We start from the raw sequence: 22,641 nt of genomic DNA on the forward strand, positions 1-22,641 counted from the left end.
CTGCAAGACAGAAAAGAAATAAATGCCTCAGGCAAAATAGTTCCAACAGCCTATAATAACAGCCACTGACTGTGGTTCATGTTTTCCAGGCACCTGTGAATTACTTCACCAAGAACTAAGAAAAGTGACAAAGAACAGCAAATACATAGTCAAAAGCTTAAATTCACTATGAGAGGTCTGGGCATTCAGTCATCAAATTTCAGGGACCTGCAAATCTGAAAAGTTCTAAATAGGAGCAAAGGAATTTTGTGGATGATGGCACTCAAAAAAATGTCAGACCAAAAACTTTACAAAACTATTTTCACTTGCTAAGAAAGCAGAAATACTCCTAACCAATGGCTAGACAAGCTAGTAATAAAACTACAGTGTTGTTTAGAAAGACACTGCTGGAGAGAGGACAATCCATCATTGATGAACAAGCACAGATGCAAGGAAATGGGCAAAGGAAGGAGGATGGTAGAGTAACATGCTGAAAAAAAGGTAAAATCAAAACTAGCTCCAGCACAGACAGCTTTCTTTCAGGAAGCTGAGAGCTGGGGAAGAACTCCACAGGGATGCAGCCTATATGTGCATTCTCACTCACCACTACAATAGCTACAATATACCAGCACACCTCACCACCACATATACACCAAAAAAAGCATCTGTTAACTTAGCACACCTGTAAATGACAAAACAAGCTGGAAAACTTGTTCTATGTTACAAAAATCCCCAACATTGACTAAAAATTCCTCCATTACAAAAAACTTCTATGTATTTTTTTCTAAAAGCAGAATTTCTAAGTGCTGATTATTTTATTTTTATTTGAAAAACTAAGGATATCAGCAGTTTATACAGAATATATGCCCTCAGAGCTATCAGTATCAACATTTTAAGATTCAGGATTTGGCTCATGCACTAAAGGTGAGTGCAGTTTAGTCTAGAATTCACTGTGAACAGGAAAGAAAAAGATTCAGTTCTCAGTGTAAGGCATCTGAGAAGAAACAAACTTGAAACTTGCACTGCTTGAAGCAGAACAATGACACTTTCAACTTCTGCTGCTCCTTGGATACTTTCTCCTTTACACTCCTGGAGCTCCCACACATCAGTGCCACAAGCCTCCCCTTCAAAGTTCAGCCCTGCATAGTCTATCATAGCAGTGAATATGTCCAATAAGAATCACTGGGGAAAAAAAGCAAAGTACAAAAAAAGTACTCAAACTTCTTGCTGCCATCACACCAGATTCAGATCCTTTAAGGCAGATGCTTTGGTCTCTCACAGCTGGAACTGTTTACCTTGTGAAATGTGTGGCACATTACACAAACATTCACACTTTAATTCCTTCACTTCCTTTGAGAAAACTGTCCCTTTCAATTAACCCTTCCTCTCCTCTGACATTTCTGGCTAAGATGTCTCCCTAATTAACATTCTGTCTACAACCCCAATCAATAACATCAACATTGAGCCCTTTAACCTGCCTCTAATGTTTATGAAAGCACTGCCAACATTTCCAGCACTATGTAAACAAATACCAAAAAGTGAAGAACTCTAGCTCTGGATGCAGAAATGGAAAGGATCTCAAAGCATCCCATTTATCCTCTCTACATCACAAGACTATGACATATTATGAAGGGATATATAAACCAGCCTGCTTTTAACAAGTCCTTTAGAACACTTAAAATGTTCTCTTTGTTGGTCTTAAATAACTGGGTACCTTATTGCATGTTGGAACCATAAAAGTCTGAAAAACTCGCAACATAAAACTCTGACCATAAACCATGAACTGACAAAAACAAATGCTTTTCCCCACCTGATAGAAATCCAGAGTGTCTAATTCTCTGAACAGTGCATGCTAATTCCAAACACTTACTTACTTTTAGCCTATCAAACACAAACCACTTTTAGGGTGGTGTAACATGAAGTGCTGATAACTAACAACTTGAAGCCATCCATAGAATCACAGGATTTAATACCAAAAAGATATGGTAGATCTTTCTTGGAGTTGAGCACTGTATTTGGCAGAGAAAAGAGTAGGCACTGTTGGAACAGGGCTTATATTTAGCCTGTCATTCATCTTTCTCTCTGGCTTTTCTACTGAAGTGCAAGAAGCTTCAATAAATTTTTCTCTCTGGCTTTTCTATTGAAGTGCAAGAAGCTTCAATAAATCTTCAGAAGCAGTTAGTGACAGAAACTATAAGGGTGCTGATAGAGATCCTGTCCATTATACAGAGAGTTTTGTCCTGAAACATAATGAGCCACTAATGAGCTCTCCTGAAAAATATAGTGTCCTCAACCCTACAGAACCAAGATGAGGAAGACCTTGTAAAGGTGGTGATTGAGCATGTAAATTGTCACCCACCTCCAGCAAAGGATTGTTAATTTTGAGGTTGATTTCTTTTTCATTCAACTGTAGGGAAAATGCCCACAAAGACTGAACAAAATATGTGATAGACACTTGAGACCATTAAATTCACTGCCAGAATAAAGAACCCTTACTGATCACATGAAGAGCCACTCTGGAAACACACGTAAAAGCCCAGTTGTCCTTCACATTATTCTCACTAGAAAAAAGACAAACGGGCTGCTTAACTCTTGGTACTCAGATAGAAAAACGAATGCAACAGGAGGGACATAAAAAGACTACATACATACCCATAATGAACAGAATTGATGGAGTGGCAGATAGCTGGGAAGAATACTTTAGACTTTAAAAAAATAAACAGGAAAGGAAGCATCAGGAACTAAATTCCCAGGCGCATCAACCTCATGGAAGGACTGTCAACACTCCACCTTTCTACTGCTTTCACCCTGCTACCCCTGAGCACAAATACTGATACTGGCCTTTCAGCTGTGCACAGACAGCACAACATGCCATTCCCCCATGTTCCTTGGGTTAAAGGGCTGTTTTTCTTTTGCTACTGTCACGTCAAGGAGATGTCACTACGGTATCAGTACCCTTTCTGGGGCTCACCTCCAATGTTCTTTTCCTTTTGCCTTGAGTCACAGCACCTAAGTCCTCTTTCTGCAATGACTAACAAAAGGGACAGGGTGAGGGGTCGTCTGAAGCACTGCCACAGTGCCAAACCCCAAATGCTGATATTCAAGCTCCATATAAACCTTACATTATATTTTAGCCACTCACTTGAGTTTCTTGAAGGCCTCCCTGCCACCAGCCACGTACTGCTCTCCACTCTGGAGCTCCTCCAGCTGCCGGACACGATGCCCACCCCGGGGGGTATAGATGTTTCGCACAGCTCCAAAGGGCGCCTGCACCCCGCCCGTCACCTCTTTCAGGAACACATCGAAGTTGGACACTTTCTTCTCATGGATGACAATGCGGCGCCCCGGGAAGAAGGGGTCCCCGTTGCGATACACAAGCACGCTCTTCACGGTGGGCTGCGAGAGCCACGAGCCCTTAGTGCCAGGACTGGTCATGCTGGTGGCTTCGTGTGTCCCGCGCAGCCCGAGCGGCCCGCCTGCCGCTGTCTGCTCGGGAGCAGCTCCTGCCCGGGAGCCCCTCTGGCCCTGACACCACCCTGTCGGGGTGCCGCGCCCACGCCCACGCCGGGCACACCTCCCGGGATGCAGGGAGCGATCCCAGCTCCCAGGGCCTGGGCAGAGCTCTGTGTAGCCTGTACACAGCAGCTCCTCCCTGGCAACCACGCCGCTGCTCCGAGCGCCGGGGGAACTTGGCGCGAGCAGCGCCAACCCAGGCGGAAAAACGCGGCGTGACACGAGGCGGCACAGGAGGGACACGGGCTGCCTCCCGGGGCCTTCATCCCCCGGCTGTGCCCTCACGGAAAGCCCTACCGCCCTGCCTTCCTCGGGAAGCTTTACCCCTCGTGTGCTCGGCCTCCCCTCTGGGCAGCCAGGCCAGAGCTGCCAGGAACTTGCCCGGCCCAGAGCCACGGCGGCGAGCAGGGCGAGGGCGGCGTGAGGGGGCAGCGGGGACGGGATCCGAGCGAGGGATCGAGAGAGAGAGAGGGAAATCCCCGCTCTGCCTCCTCCTGGCCGACCGCCGCCTGTTCCCACAGGGAAGGGCCGGCGGCTGAGCTGCTCCGGGCGGGGCGGCGGCGGCAGCGGGAAAAGGCCGAGGGGCACAGCGCTCCCACCGCGCTCTGGCACATTCTGGGGACAAGAAGGGGTAAAAACGGAGAGAAAGGAAAACAGAAGTGTCTTCAATTCAATTCCTTTGACAACCTCTTTCCCCCGCTGATAGTCTTGAGTCTAAAACTGCACTAAACCTTCCTACCTGGAATTGTTTCGAGTGCAGTAATGACTGTCTTTCCGATGAGTTTTAACACGCGAGGGAAGGAATTTTCTTTCCTTTTATCTTACCTCCTTTGATGGGAAAATTACCTCCCTGCTGTGAGTTACAACAGAGCAGTTAACCATTACAAAAAGAGCAATTTCAGGGTGAGGGCAGTCAAACCTGCTACTGTTATTGGTTAACAGCTAAAGTTCCCTCCTTACCTCCCTACTGCTGCTGGTCTCCTTCTAACTAATAAAGGGGAGAACCAAGCATTTACCATCCTCGAATTAATACTGTTTAACATTGAACATGAAAGGATTCTTTTTTAATTAAAGATATGCTTTTGAGTAAAAACCAAAAATGCTGATGACCCTATACTGTCCTGCATTAAAGTAGTGATGTGTCGAGTCTTTTCTATTTTATGCCAGATTCTACTATATTTGGTGATCGTACACCTAATTTGTAATCACACAACATCTTTGACATAGGAGTAAGACACAATATTTTATGGTGCACCCATTTTGACACTTTTGCTACTGTTGGTGTTTATCTATGGCCACGCTAGTTACAGTCAGTTTATGGATTGCAATAAAATATCCCTTAAATGGTACCAGAGCACTGCTAGCCTTAAAACAGCCTAAAATTGGTGGACAAAATCTTTGTTTTCCATCTCACCTAAGTACAACCACTGCCCAAAAGCTAAAAGGTTAGACGCTTGGGTCCATAACAACAGTGCTCTAAACCATAGCAATGTTCTCCTTTTAGCTTTTCCAAGGTCTTACCTTTTATTACCACTATTGTTTCACTTTGTAAGCAATCTCCTATCACATTCTCAACATCAAGGAGGAAGCTGCTGAACCCACTGACATGATTAAGATTAATGCAGAGATACATAATCTCTTCATGATGGAGCAAAGTCAGAGCTCTCATCTTATATGAGGTTGGTGCATGACACCATGTCTATCAGGTCATGTGTCAGGATCCCCTGAGGTCACATAATGAGCAAAACATAAGATAATGTTGGGGGATGTGATGAGAGCAGAGCCATGGTAGTGTAGGATCAAACGGTCACTTTTTCTGCACCAGAATGCCGTGAGGTCTCTGTCATTTCAGAACCAAGAAAGATTTTTCAGCTTGTTGCAGGGCCTTGTCAGCTAGGCTCAGTGACAGCAGAACATGAAGTCATGAAGACAGAAATGTCCTAGTGCTGGAGAAAATACTGACAAAATGGAATGGAACAGGATAAAGTTTCTAAACACAGAATGAAATTCAGCTTATTCTCTTGCACACACTGTTGAGAATCACACTTAACAACTGTACTTCTGTGCTGCTTATCAGAAAATCAACTAAGCAATAGCAGCCACTTTATTCTCAGCTGTAAGTCTGGAGTAGCAAGACTGTCTGCACTGGCAGTTTAAAGCACATAAATACCAAGTGGTTCAGCTCACATGCACCCACTAGAAGAAGTAAAATACAGATGCAGTTGCAAATTTTAAAGCCCATGTTATAGCAAATTCACCTACTTGTGCAATTGTGAGATTAAAAACTCCTTAGAATACCATGATCGATTATTTTTGCTTTAAAAAATGTATTAGACATTCACAGTTTAAGCTACAGTTTTCGATCACAGAGGTCCTGTCCAACAGTATTCTTGAGACAGTCAAGATGATGAAGGATTATGTAGGGAAAAGGCTTTGGCAAAGCCTTAGAGGCACAAAAGAAAATGGTTCTCCATGGAAAAAAAATTCCAGTGGGTTACCTTAAATCAGGAAAAAGTTGAAAGATACTTTCCATGGGGTCTTTGTATAAAGTAATAGAAGCAAAGATTTTTCAGTGTGTTACTGTAGCTTCATTACCTTTGAGCAAGGGACCTGAAATTATCAATTGAGTATCCCTGATTTAGTCATGTAGGAGCAATTATTGTAAACATGAGTGGATTTTCTGGTAAGTTTTCTATGGGGTGTTTTCTATCTCTCTCTTCTTGTGTAGCTTCACTCATCATCCACTAAACACTCATGTACTGTCTGGTAGCAAATGGGGGATTTTTGTTAATCTGGCTTTTTGTTTGTTGTTTGTTGTTCTGGTTTTTATTTTTTTCTCAGTGTGAATAAAATTGTGCATTTCTTTTTGGAGAAGAAACAGGTCATAGGTACAGGAACATATTTGTGTATAACAAAAAGAGTGATTAAATGGACAAGTCATATACTGAGAAAGAATTCTCTGTAGACCAAGATGCATTTTTGCCATGATTTTACCAAAAAGTTCTCTGAGCTTTTCTTCAACAGAGATTTGTAAGGACCCTTCTGATGATACCTATGGTTTCCTTCTCTTTCTGTGTGTTTTTTCTTGGTGTTTCTGCTCCTTCTCTTGCACAAAGCCTAGCTGCAATAAGAGCAGTCTCCCATGTCTGCACTGACATTCAGCCAGCAGTGGAACTAGTTGCCTGTGTCATTCACCCACACAAATAGCTTCTGGTTTGAGTGGCAGTTTCATGACTAAGCAAGCTGTGCCAGAGCTATCCTTGCATTTTGGCTGAATGAAGAACAGCCATCATGCCTGTCTGTGTCAGTGAGCCTCTTCAACAAACAGCAGATGAGCTTGGCCCATTATTTTTTGACGATATTCAGCAAACCACTCCCAAAGGTTGGCACTGCAGGACAGACCAGATACCTGACATGTGCCTACAGCGGAATCAACAAGCAGCTTGTTGGTATTTAGAGCTGCAATAAATAGATGCCAGTTCTAGATCTCCAGCTGTCTTTTGCCAGCAGCAGTGTAAAATCAGACATTGCTTCATAACCTGCCAGTGCACACTGATGTGCTGCCTTCATCTCTAAAGACAGAGGTGACACTTGGTTATTGTCTGCTGTTCCAGACAGTCGCAATGGTGGCTGATAATGCAACTGTAGTGAGATACAACACCAGTGCTTACTGATAGACTGCCCTGTTGGATTGTACATGTCAGAGTTTGTATCAAAACATATTCAGTGTGAAGATACATCATCTTTTTTCAAACACTTCTGTTGTCTTAGCAGCCAAAAAACCAGACAGGCAAAGGAAAATAGATCAACCCAGCAGCTTTTCCCTTTTTATTGAAGGGTGGGAAATGTCCACTGCGTAAGACTTATTGCACATTCATTAAATATAAATTTCTGGCAGATAGCCTTTAAATGCTTCCCTAGTTTCTGCATTCCAACATGCAGAGCTAACATAAGCTGCCATTAGTTGCCAGCAATGGTGTGCACTAGCTTCCTGCCTTCCTGAGGTATTTTCTGTGCTGTCTGGTATTTCCAAATATTAAATATCTCTGACATCCAAGAGTATTAAACTAGTGTTGCACACACTGTCACCTGCTGAGATTAACCAAAACTAGAGCTAAAATACTCAATTTAAAGTAGATTTCAGCTTTTTATCAAGTATGAATAGGGCAAACATTTGCAGATAGGTGTGGTTACCATGAAACTGAAAACCTCTGATGGCTTCAGTCTACACATACATGCTGTCCATAACTACTGAGGAACTTGTTCATTTAACTACTTCCTTGTGAGGTCAGTCATCTTTTTGCAAGGCATCATCCTTCTGATTCTTTGCATGTCAATCCACTTTGAACAAAGGCTCATCTATGTATGTTAATGTATATATGTACACACAAACATACAAATACACAGGCCATGTAGTGCAGGAAAGGAAAGGACAGTTTGTTATAAATATTCTGATAAAATAATTGATTTAATTATATAAAAGGGTTAGTTGTGATCACAAATAGAAAATTGTAAAGTATATGGTTAGGAGTGCTGTGTTTAAAATATGCAGCTGTATTCACCAAGAAGTTACTGGCTTTCTTATGTTTTGTCCAAGAAACTATGGAGACCATCATGCAGTTATGCTGCCCAGAAACAACCTCCTACCCTTCCCATCTTGATTTGAATGTCAAAGATTCCACTCATTAGTAGAGATGACTAATGATTATTTTAGGGTAGGAATATTAATGAAGTTCCATAACTAGTGAAACCAATTATTGAAAAGGTAAAATTAAGAGCGGACATATTTTGCACAGCATGCAAACTTATGTAACAATGACTTGATAGAAAAAGTATATAAAATGGATGGATTTTGTTTACTAAGTGGAACATGTTTGGAGGAATAATCCTGTGTGCTCCCAGCACCAAAATAGGTAAGTGTCTGTTTATTCACATCAAATTGGTGTTGGACAAGTTTCTTTCGCCCTGTTTGGTGACAATCTTGCCTTCAAAACTCAGACCAGTGATTGATTAGATTTGTGCCTCCCTCTTGGAGCAGCCACATGGCACGGATCATTTCATTAATCACTTCCTTTTTTATTTCCCCGCTAAAGATTAATGTGTACTCTAAGTACATTCTGATAACATGTCCCGCTGCAGGGTTTGGACGCAGGCTTTGCCTCCAGGCCGATTTACACACTTCAGCAGAACCAGCCAAAGGAAGGATACCCCTGCTACCTGCATTACCCTTTAGCGCATGAAAGCTGCAGTTTAAAAGGCATATATAATAGTGGAGGCTGGTATGCTGCTAATGAAACTTTGACATCTCAACCAACCAGGTTGTCTCGATTTTACATGCAGAAGTATGGCAAGGAAATTTAATTCCAAGATGTTTGCTGGGGACAAAATTGTTCTTCACTTGGAAAACACCCCCGTATTTTAGAAGCAAAATCACGAAGTGGCCGAATGCGGCAGGGAAAATCCCAGCCGCAGTAAGGTGTGCTCGCGTTAAGAGTGCTGCTGGAGCTGGGATTTTAAGAGCACTCATGTCTTTGGGAGAAGTTATTCATTTAATTGGACTTTCAATTCGGACCTACCTCATCAGAGGAGCTCAGGTGAGCTTCACGGGGTTCTTGGGGACTTTTCCCATTTTCACAAACCATCATGTACAAAATCCAGTTAATTTCAGTGGGGTTAAACACAGGCTGGGTGAGAAAGCGGTGAAAAGGAACGTGGCTTTGTGCATATATAAAACAATGGCTAAGAACTTTCCACGGCGCCACTGGACGGAATCTGAGTTACCTCAGATACTTTAGCGATGCAGAAGCATCTCGGCGGGACGTACCTCTCCGACACCGGCTCCGCCCGACAGCGCCCCGGCGTGCCCCATGGCGGTGCCGCTGTGGCCGCGCTCCTGCCAGCCCCGGCCAGCACTCCCGTCACCGCGGCGGCTCCTCCTCGCCCCGTCACCGCGGCGGCTCCTCCTCGCCCCGTCACCGCGGAGGCTCCTCCCTCGCCGCGGCTGCGCGCCGGGAGCGGTGCCGGGCCGAGGGGCCGAGCGGGGCCGATGCTGCGCGGGGCTGCGCTGCTCCCGCGCGCCCTGGGCCGCGGCTGCTGCTGCTGCGCGGCCCGCGGCTGGGCGGGCGCGGCGGGCGGAGGGTCCCGCTGTCGGGCCGCCCCGGGGCTGCCGCTGGGCCGCGCCTGGGACCGGCCCGCTGCCGTGCCGCCGGGAGCCCGCGGGCTGCGCTGGGCGGGTGAGCGGCGCGGCCGAGCTGCGGCGAGTCGGGCTCCGGGACACCCGGGCGGGATATCTGCGCTGGGAGCGGCGCCGGGCCGGGCCGGGCCGGGCCGGGCCAGGCGGTGCGGGGGTGCTTGGGCCTTGCCGTGAGCGGCGCTGCCTGACGCGGGTGCCACTGCCTGGGAGCGGGCACCTCGCAGCTCAGGGCCAATGCGGTGTGCTGGGAGTAGAACTGTGTTCTCCTCCCGCAGGTAAATTGTACCAACAGGCCCCCACTGAGACGTCCCAAGCCACCCTAGCCAGCGTGTCTCCTGTTTTTGCAGTGGTAAGTACCTGCGGACATTTCAACCAGCGAGGGCAGCTGGTGCAAGATGATGGTGCTTTTTCCCTGGTCCTTTCTCTTTTCCTTTTTTCAAAATAACTCTTAAGGCGTCGTAAAAGCAGATTGATTTTTGTCTCACAACATCCCTGGTTCTAAATAGTTGGTTTGATGTACTCTCATATGAGGACCAGTTACAGTACATGGGGTTGATGAAAATGCTTTTCTAAGGTTTTTTTGCTCCCATTGTGAAGGCAGGTCAACTTTTGGAAGTGCTGCAGTCAGAAGTTTCTTCTTAAGTTTGTCATGGCTTGCTAATACCTTTTAGAAATATTAGTTCTGTGTCTTGATGGATGCAATTTTGAGCAAACATTGGATTTAGTGAAAAACAAGCTCTCTCTGCTGTCTTTTTAAAGGAGACTGGAAGCTGTTTGCAAGCTGCTTGGTTTGCACATTATATTTTTCTTTTAAATATATATATTGTGAAAAATCACATTATTAGTGCCAGTGAATGAAGGCAAGGTCTCCGTGTTGATAATGAAAAGCAGTCATTCTGCAACAAGGTGCCATGTAATTTCCACTGCAGCTCTACTGGAATGCTTGCTTATGGAGGCTTAATTCACTGAAAGTCAGTTTAAAAGCCGGTAATATGGGATTAGGCTACATTGTTTATGAGCAAAACAATGAACTTTATGATTAATCCAGACATTGCAGTCTTTCCAAGAAAATAATTTTACTAGGAACTACAAGTGTTAAACGAATAATATGAAATAATGATAGATGCTAAGACAAGAAGTATTTAGGTACAGGCTACTAGCTAAATAGCATGTCATTGCAGTACTGGACATGGGCACAAGGCCTAACCAGACAATTTGTGGTACTCTTTACTTTTACAATTTTATTTTTTAATTTTTCAGATTGTTCAAGAGGAAATAGCTGAATTTGTAATCCCAGATGTAAGATGCCCTGCTAGTCTCCTCTCAGTGAGATCCAGTGATAGGATGCATAAGAATAGCTCAGAGCTTTGCCAGGGCAAGCTTAGACTGGACATTAGGAAGCAATTCTTAACCAAGAGGGTAGTCAGATGCTGGAGCAGGCTTCCTGGAGAGGTGGTCGATGTCCCAAGCCTGTCAGTGTTTGAGGCAGTTGGACAGCACCCTTAATACCAGGCTTCAAGTTGTGGTCAGCCTTGAACTGATCAAGCAGCTGAACTCTGGTCATTGTAGGTCTCTTCCAACAGAAATAATCTCTTCTAAGTCTGATCTTCTATAAACCACCTTAACAGGTGTAGGAATAGGGTCATGCAGATGACACTGGTCACACACACAGTAAAACATGGCTGTTTGGTGTAATTATTTTGCTTAATTGGGATGAACTGTGAGCAGAGATTAAAAAGTTGCTTTCTCTTCATAATGTGTCTCCCATTTGGCTTCTAGGGAAGTGCAAATAATTTTAGAAATTGATTTTCTGTGTTATAGTGGTTCTGTGAATTCTTTTTTTCCATTCCTTCAGATGAAGTTTGACAAAGAGGGAAATACTACCTATTTTGGTAAGTTTTCATTGTAGTTTTGTTTGGGGTTTGACTTTTTTCCTTGTCCAATACGGAAAAGCCCAATTGGAAATCTATATGGATTAAAAAACTATGTTTTGGATACTTCACTGTGTTTATTTGGGATGTTGCAACATTTTCTCTGTTTTGTTGCCTTCCATTGGGCCTTCATAGCATCTTTATTGTTACAGTTTCTGTATATTTGTAAGTAATATTTTGAAAATAATGTATTACCATCTCTCATAGGAAGGTGATTTTTGCTTTGTCTTTTTTCGTTTCGACCACCATGCTACTTTCCCTGCCTTGTCTTTCCCTGTTAGGATTACATGTGCTTTCTTAAAGAGTCGTTTGTTTCTGATGTGAAATTAATTGTTGTGGCCAACTTTTTCGCTTATAGCTAGAATTTTTCTATTCAAGGTACAGCCTTCTAAACTTTGTAGAAAATAACTTAAATTGAGGTGTCAATGGGAGGAAAACTTTTAAAGATAGCACAGGTGGGTTATTTTGTTGTGGGTTTTAATAACATACCAAGATGTAATTTCAGAACATACGTGGTTGTTCTCTAAATGTCTTCATCTAAAAAAAAATCATTATAGAAAAGAAGAAAACAGAATTGTACCAGGAATTGGGTCTTCAGGCTAGAGATCTAAGATTTCAACATGTGATGAGCATTGCAACTAGAAACAACAAAATCATCATGAGAATGGAGGTAATGGTTTCACTATGGCTGAGTGTAAACCCTGTCTTATCCTTGCACTTTGATTTTTCTTGCACAGTTTTATAGCAGCTTTCTGTGACGTGCAGTCGAGCAGTAAATGTGTCTTTGGAGCTGTGCCTAGCAATCAGCGTGCGAGTTCACCAACTATACATACTAGTGACCATTTCCCTGGTTGAGCACAGGAGAAGCATTACTAACATTGCCCCAGAAGTAAAGGCTTGTGAGGAGCCTCTTTTCAATCCCTGGCACAGTGCTGTGTTCTGAGCCTGTTAGCAGTTAGCATGAGATTTTGTTATTTTCCTACCTAAAATGACATTTGAAGATTGGTTTTATCAAAGCCCAAATGATCAAATGTGCTACAGAGTTACAAGAAATCTTCAGTGAGTTTTTTTTTTTTTTATACTCCTTACCTGTACTGTCTTTTTCAGTTCTTGAAGGCTGTCATAACACCAGAGTTTCTTCTGATACTAGATTATCGTAATTTAAGTCTGGAACACTGGCTCCTCAATGAACTAGCATCTCAGCTGGCTGGGGAAGGTCAACTAGTCACATATTCCCTGCCCTTTGAATTCCGAGCCATAGAAGCAATCCTGCAGTATTGGGTGAGCTATTTCATTTTTTTAAAATGTTTGGGAAGTTCTTGCTACATAGGAAGGACAGTGTGGCTTTAGTCTTCTGTTAATATTTACACATACATATTTTTAAATGTATTCTGCACTTCGTCTTTTTTTGGTTTTGACTCTTGTTGCTTTAGTTCTTACAGTTTTGTGTATGTGTGTTTTATTCCCTTTCCAATAAAGTGCTACTTGGATATGATGGTTTCACCATCATTTGGGTAGTTAAAAAACAAGTCAGAATTCCTTTCTAGAGACATGCTCTAGCTGAAATGGAAGTCACACAAAAGGGCTGAGGTTTTGGCCTCTTGAGCAGGAGTCACATAAGATTTCTAGCCATCAGTAGAAATCCGTGTTTGCTAATGCTAATATGACATTTCTAGACAATATTATTTTAGCTTTATCGGTCTTATTGGTGTGGTTGTCACTGGATTTCAGTTCACTTTTAATTAAATACTGTATTTTGCATTGGCTCTATGTTGTAAATGGGATCCATATTGCAAGTGTTTTCCAGGGATTGGGAAGTAGGTTGTATTAACTACTTGTTACTGTGAGTTCTGTGTTGAGAGACAGGAGTCAGTTGCCCAAATCATTCTAAATGAATTATTTTAATTCTTATGAAGGATCATGTTGTTATCTAGATCAGCAAACTGCAGGGAAGACTTAACACTTTGCAGCCTCAGATCCTTGAGACACTGGAAGCTCTGGTGGACCCCAAGCTTTTATCAGTGGATAGGAGTAAACTACACATTCTCCTGCAAAATGGCAAGAGGTAATTAAGCTGTGAAGAGACTAGATGATGACCATAGAAAATGGCATACATTGAAATGTTAGAAAAATGGTATCTGTTATAAATTTCCTCGATTACTGTTACGCTGGGTTGTGCATCTTATTTGAAATGTAAAAAATCAGTATATGAAATACCTAGTGATAAGGGGGGGGAAGGAAATAAATTCTGAATAGTACAAAATTCTGTCTATTCTGTCTATTATACTGTGCTTCTTAAATAGCATCTGACAGAACAAAATAATACCTAAGAGAATCAAATAGTGCGAAAATGTTCCCCATAATGTAAACCTTTGTAAATCTATGTAAATCTTTGCTTTAAGGGTACTATTCATAGTACAGTAGTACCTTCATGTATTGGCCTCTCTCATATGATAGTGCAAACACGCACTTGCTACATGCTCAAAGGTGCTTGTTTTTTCTGGCTTACAAGTACATCCAGAAACACATCTGGATGCCTTTTAGTGTGTGTCTGTACCTCATTGGTCCTCAGACAGATCACTGCCACAGCTAAGTGTATGGCTTGTAGAGAATCTTTTGAAGGATCTCTTAAAACCCCTCAAGGAAGTCTTCCCTGGCCTCTCTATCTGGCGAGGGTGCTGGCTGGCAAAATCATGTAGAGATTACCTTTGGGCACTGGTGCCACTGGAGATTACTTGACCTTTTGCCTATTCTTCCTTCAGCTTGTCAGAACTGGAAACAGATGTTAAAGTTTTTAAAGAAGCAATTCTGGAGATCTTAGATGAAGCAGAAGTAATAGAAGAACTCTGTCTGTCTAAATGGACTGATCCACAAGTATTGTATGTATACTTTGAAACCACATACATGTTTTTAACAGTGTGTTTTGTTTGATAACTTGAATGCTAGACTGGATATTTCCTGCTAAAAGGCAGTAAGAAAAAGTCTTTCTAATTTTTTTTTAAGCTGTAATGCTTGCTACTTCAGAAATAATTGCAGTTGCTAGTCTTGCAGAGGAACTCCATTGTTACACAGTTACAAATAGTTCTTGACGTAACAGCTGGGCTCATCTGGTTTGTAATTGGATGGGAGCAGGATGGCAGAAAAAGCAAATGCTGTTTTTCAATATAAATCAACACATTCTGGGACCATTTTCCTCAGTTTCAGCAAAATAAAAAACAGAGGCAGGTTTTAAAGCTTGTCTTGAATAGGTCAGACGCCACACTTCCTTTACTAGAAGTGTTCTGAACACCTTCCGCCTAGCTTTTTGCTCATGAAGGGAAGAGACCCTGGAGCAATCTTGTGTACCTGAAGAATGGCATTTCAGGAGGTGTACATGCAGGAACAGTCATAGTGCACTTTTGGGTTCTGGTGAAAGACAGCAACAGCCGCACTGGTCACTTTAATAAAAACTATCAGCAAGAAGATAATGTGTATCATACCCAAATACATTTTCAGCTGAGTTGTATATAAATCTTGGGCATAGAGATGTGTTTTATGTATAAGCAGATAAGAGAAACTACCTTCCAGGGGACATCATGAAGTTGCTGAATAATACTTTTGCCTAACTGCATTGCATGTACATATTAATACTGTTCACACAGTAGTGTGGGTTTGAAGTTTTGCCCCGCAGAGCTTAATCTAAATGTGCAGCTGAAACTCAGTGTTCCAGAAGGGGAGCATGGCTTGCATTTCTGATACATCTTCTGAAGCAGTATCCAGAGGTGGCTCTAAATTCCAGCTGCTCCTGAGCCAGCAGCTGGTCTTTTTCCTGGCTTTACCCACAGCCTTCCTTAGTCTGCTGGCAAAGCTTTTGTTGCCTCATGGTAGAAAATGTGTAAGGAACATCTAGGAAAGATCCCAGTGTCACCTTACCCTCCTGTCAGGAGAAACCCACAGGCATCCCTTCTTTCAGACAGTTGCACAAGCGTAAGAGAGGTAGTAGGAGGTTGTGTGAAGAGTGCTGGAGCTGTGCTGCAGGATGCAGTGAGGCAGTCTGTGCATGAGGCACTCCAGGAAACATCAGCCATGACAACACATTTGCAGGCAGGCTGGCAGTTCCTGATCAACTCTTTTTTGCTCCAGGATTGATGCAGGTGATTTGTGGTATTTGATGAACTCAGGAAGCCTGAAAGGATATGGAGAAGTCCAGTTAGGCAGATAGGTGCCATCAGAGATCTTTTGCAGCAGAATGGTAAGCTTAGCCCAGAAAGACGAGGCAGACTTCTTAACTTTGTGTGAAGGACCATCAGAGTGTGGAATATTCATGAGGCAGGTGGAGGCTAGTTAATGAAAGTACATCCAGTGGCAGTTATTTTCATGACTCTATGGCTGTCTTTATTTTGTATATCCACAGAGGAGCTGATGTAGATGTGAAGATATTCCTAAAATATGACCTTGAGCTAAATCTCTAAGGCTTTCAAGGCTGCAATTCCTCTCATCTCCATGCAGTGAAAACCTCAAGGTCTGGAGGGCTTTCAAATCAGGTTGGCTAGCTCAGAGTTTCTACCCCAGAAGAGAGAATCTAGATGCTCTGTTGAAGGTCCTCAGGGAGCTTACATGAGTTGGTTTGTAAGACATACTTCTTATTTTCTTGGAAAACCATTTCAGACAGGTTCTTTAGCAGTCAGTAATGCCAGGAGGAGATTAATTTAAAACTTCAGACTCTCTAGAGAAATGAGATCATGCTGCAAAACAAAAAATTATGAACAGCCTTCCTGGTGTTTGCTGCTTAGTTTCCAAGATCTTGTGGAACTTAGGTGCCTCAGGTTTCATCTATACAATGCCAGAAACATACACAGAGGAAGGGTGCTGCACCAGCAGTAGCACCATGAAGTAAGATGAAAGTCTCTCAAATAGACTTCACTTAAGAGAGGAACATCTTTCGTTAACATGGTCACTCTTCAGCTGCTTCATGATTCCAAAATGGTTTGTAGTAATTGCTGTGTATAGCTCAAATGCTTTAAAACAAAATAATTTTAATATACACCTAAACCATCTCCATCACCATGTAATTGTTTGTGTTTTGATTTTTGGTTGTTTTATTTTGGGTAATTTTTGACTTCATTGTTACCAGCTCCCACCACTTGGGGGCACCAAAAAGTTAAGCATCTCTCGTCAAAATTTTTAGCATTTTATAATAATAATATATACTAAAAAATTATATAATTTTCTATCTTTATAATATCTGAAAAACTTAAGATTTTTGGTGGTGTGCATGCTTTGAGCACATCAGTTGCTAACTGCTCTACTTAAAATAATTGACTGCCTATGCTGAGCTGCTGATAAATATAAAAATATTTCTTTTATTTTATGCTGTTGGAACTGATGGAAGTTCCTCACCAAAAAGATTGGATTTTGTGGTATAGTGTCTAATAGCACTCTTGTTCCCCACAACTCTTATGTACCTTAACACATCAGTAATACACTTCTATACGATACGTAGCTAACCAGGAGAATATAAATTGTTGCTCACAGTGAGGAGAGTACATCTGGGATTGACCATGCAGAAGAAATGGAGCTGCTGTTGGAGAATTATTACAGACAAGCAGAAGATCTTTTAAATGAAGCTCGTGAACTCAGAGTACTGATTGATGACTCAGAAAGCATCATCTTTATCAACCTGGACAGGTTAGTTAATCTGTTAGATTACCAAAAACTGAGCAGAATTTAGACTTTCTTGGCCTAGACTTTCTCAAATCTGCCTACAAGGAAAGTTGGAAAATTCTGTCTTAGTGAGGGTTGAGGGGACTTGTAGTCACAGCTGCATTGCACTTTTCTTATCAGTGAACTGGATAAAGCAAAGCAAGAAGATAGCCTAATTAGTATGTGTAATTAGTATGTACCTCTGTAGCTAGGCATCAGTTTTCCCTAGCAACAAAACCTGGCTTCTCCTAGATCCTTCTGGCAACCTACTCAATACAGGAAATGTCTGCAAATTTAGAGGCATGTTACAATTCTGTTCAGAAAAGATTAGTAGCCAGTCTGGCTAGGGTACTCAGGTTTTCAGTACAAGTTAAATTATTACTCTGTAGAGTGATACAAGAATCTCTGTCTTTCTATATGCTACATTTTTCACCATTAGTCAGATTTCTTACTGAAAGAGAATTGTAGCATTTACAAGAACATGCCACTCTACCTTTGAGGTTAGTGTTTAATATTCTTTCTTCTGTATCCTGAGGAGTTACCTATGAAAGCAATTAGTGGATGCTGCATCAGGAAAATGCAAAAATCTTTTTGTGGAAGACTTGAATATGGAATTCACCCAAACAGGCTCAAGTTTATAGTCTGCAACATTTAGCAACTCTGTTTTTTTGTCAAATGTATTAATTTGCAAGGTAACAATAAATTTTTTTTCATTGTGAATATGGACCTAGAAATTCCATCCAGGTTGTGGTGGGAGGACACAAACTTCAGTGGAAATTTACCATTACTCTGTGTCTGTGCACCTCTGAAAAGAGAGCAATGCTGGAAAGTCTAATGATGCTTAAGCAGAACCTGCTGCCTTAGAGGTGTCCTGATGTACCAATGTCAAAATGATAGTCTCTTTGTACTGTTTCATGATCTTTGTCACCTAGTTCTAGCATGACTTCCTGTCTCTCACTATTTGGTTTTAGTGCATGCTATATGGAATTCGAGAATTTAGGTAGCAAATCAATTTTTGGATTCCCCTTAACAGATGTTTCTCCCTTCTTTAGCCACCGTAATGTGATGATGAGGCTGAACTTGCAGCTGACCATGGGGACTTTCTCTGTCTCCCTTTTTGGACTCATAGGAGTTGCGTTTGGTATGAACTTGGAGTCATCTCTGGAAGAGGTAAGGAGTAAGTGCTGCATTTATCATAAAATGTGGGCTCTGCTCTTCTTATAGTGCATTTTATGTTTGATACAACTTCATTCTTTCCATAAACAAAGCTCCAGTGATTCATGTGTTCATGCAGTCACTTCTTTTGTAAGCAAATTACTGCATGGCAAACCGCACAGTATTGCAGCCCTTTTTCTGTGTCACATTCATGGAAAAGAAATGAGAAGACAAATTTTTGGTTGTATAAGTAGTTGACTATAAAGTAGTATTAAAGTTTCTCTAATGATAATCTAGTCTGACAAGAGCAGCTTTGTCTTCCAGATACAAGGGTATCTGGCAAGCAGCCAGGGCATTTTCAGCACATCAGAGGAACTACTTTACTGTCAGTACATGTTTATACCTAAACTGGGAAGGAAGGGGTAGAGACTGGGGAGGTACAACTTTAAAACTGCACATGCCACCTTTAAAACAACAAACAGAGCAAAGACTTATTTTCAAATCAATTAGATATAAGGGTTGAATTTTCAAACTTCCCAATGAAGGAACGAAGGAAATCTGCATGGGACAGTAACAGAATATAGTACAGTGATCCTAAATAAAATGCTTTGCTATGAAACAGCCCTTTTCCCAGAGGAGGGAGGGCTTGGCTGTTGATGGTAGAGAGTTTACTGCTTCCTCCCATAATGGAAGAAAACACTGGTGGGGAGTGAGAGATTACCTTTGGGCAATCCCTTTTCTGGAGGGATGGTTGGATGACTAATGGGAGTGTTTTGTTGGTAGGACCCCAGGATATTTTGGCTGGTGACAGGGATTATGTTTCTGGGAAGTGGTCTGATCTGGCGGCGCTTGCTTTCCTTCCTTGGGCGGCACCTAGATCCTCCGCTACCTCCTCATGTACGTATGGCTGGCTGGGGTTTCTGCCTCACAATGCACGTACTGTCCATTCCTAAGGCAGAAAATAAGATGGCTTAGAGGGGTAGGCCACAAAGCACAGCAGTATTCAGCTCAGGGCCTGCTCCTTGACAGAGAAGGTGCTCCCTAGCTGGATTCAATGAGGTGGGGTGCTCCAGCATGGGCCAGAAGTGATGCTGCAGGCTGTTCCGTGAGGTGTGCAATGTTTACTTTTACCTGGAAGCCCAAGAAAACCTGAGGCTAATGGTAGAAGTAGCCCTTGTCCTCCCACCTACATACTAACTCTGGATCTGTAGTCCTTGTCTTGTAAAAGAATAAGTAGAGCTAAGAGGATGATGAGGACAAGCACTAGCTGTAACATCTCTGGAGAATGAAGCCATGGTTGTGATGTGCTGACTCTCCGTCTGAAGTTCGTAGAAGTTTCTCACATGCACACCAGTTATCTTTCTCGTTGATGGTACTGAGCTGTAGGAAGATTTCCAAGGAGACTGTGTTCAGATTAGCGTGGATGGGTCATTTCCCCTGTTGACTACCCTTTCCTGTACTTGTGTACATGTATTGTCTACCTCAGCTCTGCACTGTAATATTTATAGCAGATGTACCAGTAGAGTCAAAAGTTGTTACAAGTGACAAAGGGAGGCTCAGATAAACTCTGATTCTTCCCTTCCCTCTTTTGGTATTAAGAGGCAGATGGAAGTATTTTGTTGTGGATTGTTGACTATAGCTACAATAACTAGAATATCCTCAAGTGTAGCTCAAAGCCAAATCCAGCACATACTGACTGGCTTGGAGAAAAATACTGGAAGGTATGAGGGAGGGAGAAGCCAAAGACACTGTTCTGAAAATAAGGAGAGAAAAGTCAGGATTCAGGCCTCTGTGAAGCTTTATTTCCTTCTGCCACATGTAGAGCAGCTTCTCATGTAATCACAGGCTATTTTGTTTCTTGCCTAGGTTCCTGCAGTTTTGAAAAAATCCCAACCAGCAGCTGGAAGAGTGGAGATAAAGACCAGCCTTAAAGGAGAAACATTTGGGCTGAGCAGAAGCACATTAACAAACCAGTAGGATCAGCAGGAATGAAGAGACTTCCATTGTTACGGGGTGGACTTTGGACCTTCCTTGTATTTGTTCTTCCTTATTGAAAACTGCAAGAGTTTATAAACTTGATAATTTAATATATATTTGTGCCAAAAACCTATAGTGATATTTTTAATGCTCATGCTCAAAAGGAGAGAAACACAAGGGAAAATAGGAAAATGCTTTCTACAGTAGTTTTACCTCCATCCCATGTATGTGCATTTAGTTTTCTGTATCACATACATGTACTTACTTTTTGGGCATTCTCATTTTAAGTGTTTCTGTCAAATACTGCTTTGCTTAATGGCCTTTCTTACAGAGAACAGAATTTTTGGCTTTAAGGCGGACAGCAGTCAGCATTGATCAATAATTCTGGTTCTGACCTGCAGATTCAGGAACTGGACTTCAAATGTCAAAGAAAAATCCACCCCAAGAGCAGCTTCTTGAATGGATTTTTAAGGTCCTATTTAATTGCAGAGAACAGGTTTTCCAAAGCAAAAAGCATACCTGCATCTCTCATCATGCATGAATTCTAGATTGGCAGCGATGAGAAACAATAGTTTCTCTTACTTTATGTGAGCAATAAAAGGCTTTGAAATGTAGCTACTAATCTTGGATATTCCTTAACAATTAATTTAGGCCCAAAACATGCAGGTTTAGGAACAGGGCAAATGGGCCTATGGATAATGCCCAGTTGGGTTTTCCATATGACACTATTTCAACACACATTGATACAGCTGCAGTTTAACAGCTCCTTGTGTTGTCATAATTCACATTCTGGTAAAAATCAACATGTGGGTTGTTGGTTTCTCTTAAAATGAGCTCTGCTTTCTCTCTTTCCTCCAAGACAAAGCAAGGACTAGCCTGCACAGTAGCCAGGATAGTTAAGGGTGTGAAAGCCTGTTGTCCTGTTATGGGCTGAAGGAAGGAGTAAAAGCCATATGCCAGCTATTTCTGTTTTTTCTTAGGACTTCTCTCTAAGGGTATAGCTCTCCGCTGGTTTCTCTGAGATTGTAGAGGGAGCATGAAATATGTCTAAATCACGTCACACGCTGTTCATGTTTTGTTTGGGATTTTTTTTTATCTCTCTGTAACACAATGAGCAGCTCTTTAGGTGCCTCCACGTAAATCACTGTACTGGCAGGGGTTGAAAAGACAGTAACTGTAGCTGTGAAAGTTTTTCTCAGGACTGATGAGTCAAAGATGGAAATAAAAAGGTTCATAAATTAAAGTTGTGCAGACCTGTGATCCTAGTTTGGTTAAAATACTTTCCAACAGTTTTTCTGTATGTGACTTCGAGTACAGATACTAGTGGCATGGGAAGCTGAGGAAGACATTGGGGCTTGTAATGCTTCTGAGTTTTTTAGCTGAATTTTTTTGCAGCCTTTTAACAGTAGGTAAAGTAGTAAAAAGCCTCCAAACTGAGCAATCCAGTAGAAAAAACAATGACTCACGTACCTTGGCTGATAAACTCCAGGGATGCTGATATTTTCAAACAAGCCATAGCTGCTTTAGGCCAGAACTCAAATGTGTTTGGGAAGCTTTCACGTAAGCTTTTGTGCAGGGAGGCTTCTGTGAACTCCATTTGACTCCTTAACCTGTACATTTCTGACTTAAAGCACAATAAAAACACAGAAAGAAAGACATGTCTGCTACAAGACTGCTTTTCCTCTCTATAGACATGTGTAAATGTTTAGGGTTTTTCTTAAAATTCAGTTAATCAAAATGCATTCCAATGCAATGAAATTATGTGGAGATCATACATAGAACAAAAGGCAGTGGAGAGTGTACTTTCAGAATGGAATTGCTACAGAACATAGAGGTTTTGTCGATTTTCATTTGAAAAGAAAACTGTTATTCTGCATTTATAAGTGCACTGCTTATTTTGCCTCATACCACAGTTAACAGATTTGTAAGGTAAGTACTGCAATCCCAGTTCTATCCAGTTACTTCATTCATGAAGTTCAGATTTAATTTTTTTAAAGTGTTTTGCTATTTAGACAAAGTACTCAAAATTGATACCTGAATGCATTGTACATCAAGCTAATGTTCATCTTGCCTTTTGATTTGTTTAAAGCAACCCTGAGAGAACTCCTAGGAAGGTGAAGTGTTTGATTTTGGAGTATGACCTTCAGAATTCTGTGCTATTTTATTTAAAATAAAAATAATGCTTTGCCTTTGTGAAGGAGGCGAGAGAGA

General features: G+C 41.9%; 3 protein-coding genes across 6 annotated transcripts in view; 1 reads left to right on the plus strand and 2 right to left on the minus strand.

Annotated features, from left to right (window-relative positions):
* The window catches only part of DCDC2 (doublecortin domain containing 2), a 57,612-nt gene extending 53,960 nt beyond the window's left edge, over nt 1–3,652 (minus strand). Inside the window, exon 1 of one of the 2 annotated variants that reach the window (XM_085051696.1) lies at nt 3,122–3,652. In XM_085051696.1, coding sequence (XP_084907822.1) covers nt 3,122–3,414 — 293 coding nt within the window. In that variant the 5' untranslated portion in view covers nt 3,415–3,652. The remainder of the gene's footprint in view (nt 1–3,121) is intronic. The other variant, XM_085051697.1, reaches the window with a different exon arrangement.
* A 5,842-nt stretch (nt 3,653–9,494) lies between these two features.
* On the plus strand, nt 9,495–21,673 carry MRS2 (magnesium transporter MRS2). Its single transcript, XM_085051705.1, has 11 exons — nt 9,495–9,725; nt 9,961–10,034; nt 11,541–11,577; nt 12,174–12,286; nt 12,724–12,897; nt 13,551–13,681; nt 14,379–14,495; nt 17,131–17,283; nt 18,351–18,468; nt 19,237–19,350; nt 20,320–21,673. Exons 1-11 carry the CDS (start codon nt 9,539–9,541, stop codon nt 20,428–20,430), a joined length of 1,329 nt encoding a protein of 442 aa, XP_084907831.1. The 5' UTR covers nt 9,495–9,538; the 3' UTR covers nt 20,431–21,673.
* Nucleotides 15,117–22,641, minus strand: part of GPLD1 (glycosylphosphatidylinositol specific phospholipase D1) — a 30,352-nt gene continuing 22,827 nt past the window's right edge. For all 3 annotated transcript variants that reach the window (XM_085051699.1, XM_085051698.1, XM_085051700.1), the window contains 2 exons: nt 21,901–22,054; nt 15,117–15,781 (listed from right to left, as the gene is read on the minus strand). In XM_085051699.1, coding sequence (XP_084907825.1) covers nt 15,525–15,781; nt 21,901–22,054 — 411 coding nt within the window. In that variant the 3' untranslated portion in view covers nt 15,117–15,524. The remainder of the gene's footprint in view (nt 15,782–21,900; nt 22,055–22,641) is intronic.

The sequence above is a fragment of the Lichenostomus cassidix genome, chromosome 2 (assembly GCF_008360975.1).
Source record: "Lichenostomus cassidix isolate B80296 chromosome 2, HeHo_3.0, whole genome shotgun sequence".
Classification (NCBI taxonomy): Eukaryota; Metazoa; Chordata; class Aves; order Passeriformes; family Meliphagidae; genus Lichenostomus; species Lichenostomus cassidix.

Bases quoted from the DNA above. Each gene is read 5' to 3' on its own strand.
- MRS2 (XM_085051705.1), top strand. From the start codon at position 9,539: ATGCTGCGCGGGGCTGCGCTGCTCCCGCGCGCCCTGGGCCGCGGCTGC. The intron at 9,726-9,960 runs GTGAGCGGCGCG...CTCCTCCCGCAG, and splicing joins CCGCGGGCTGCGCTGGGCGG to GTAAATTGTACCAACAGGCC. The intron at 14,496-17,130 runs GTATGTATACTT...TGTTGCTCACAG, and splicing joins TGGACTGATCCACAAGTATT to TGAGGAGAGTACATCTGGGA.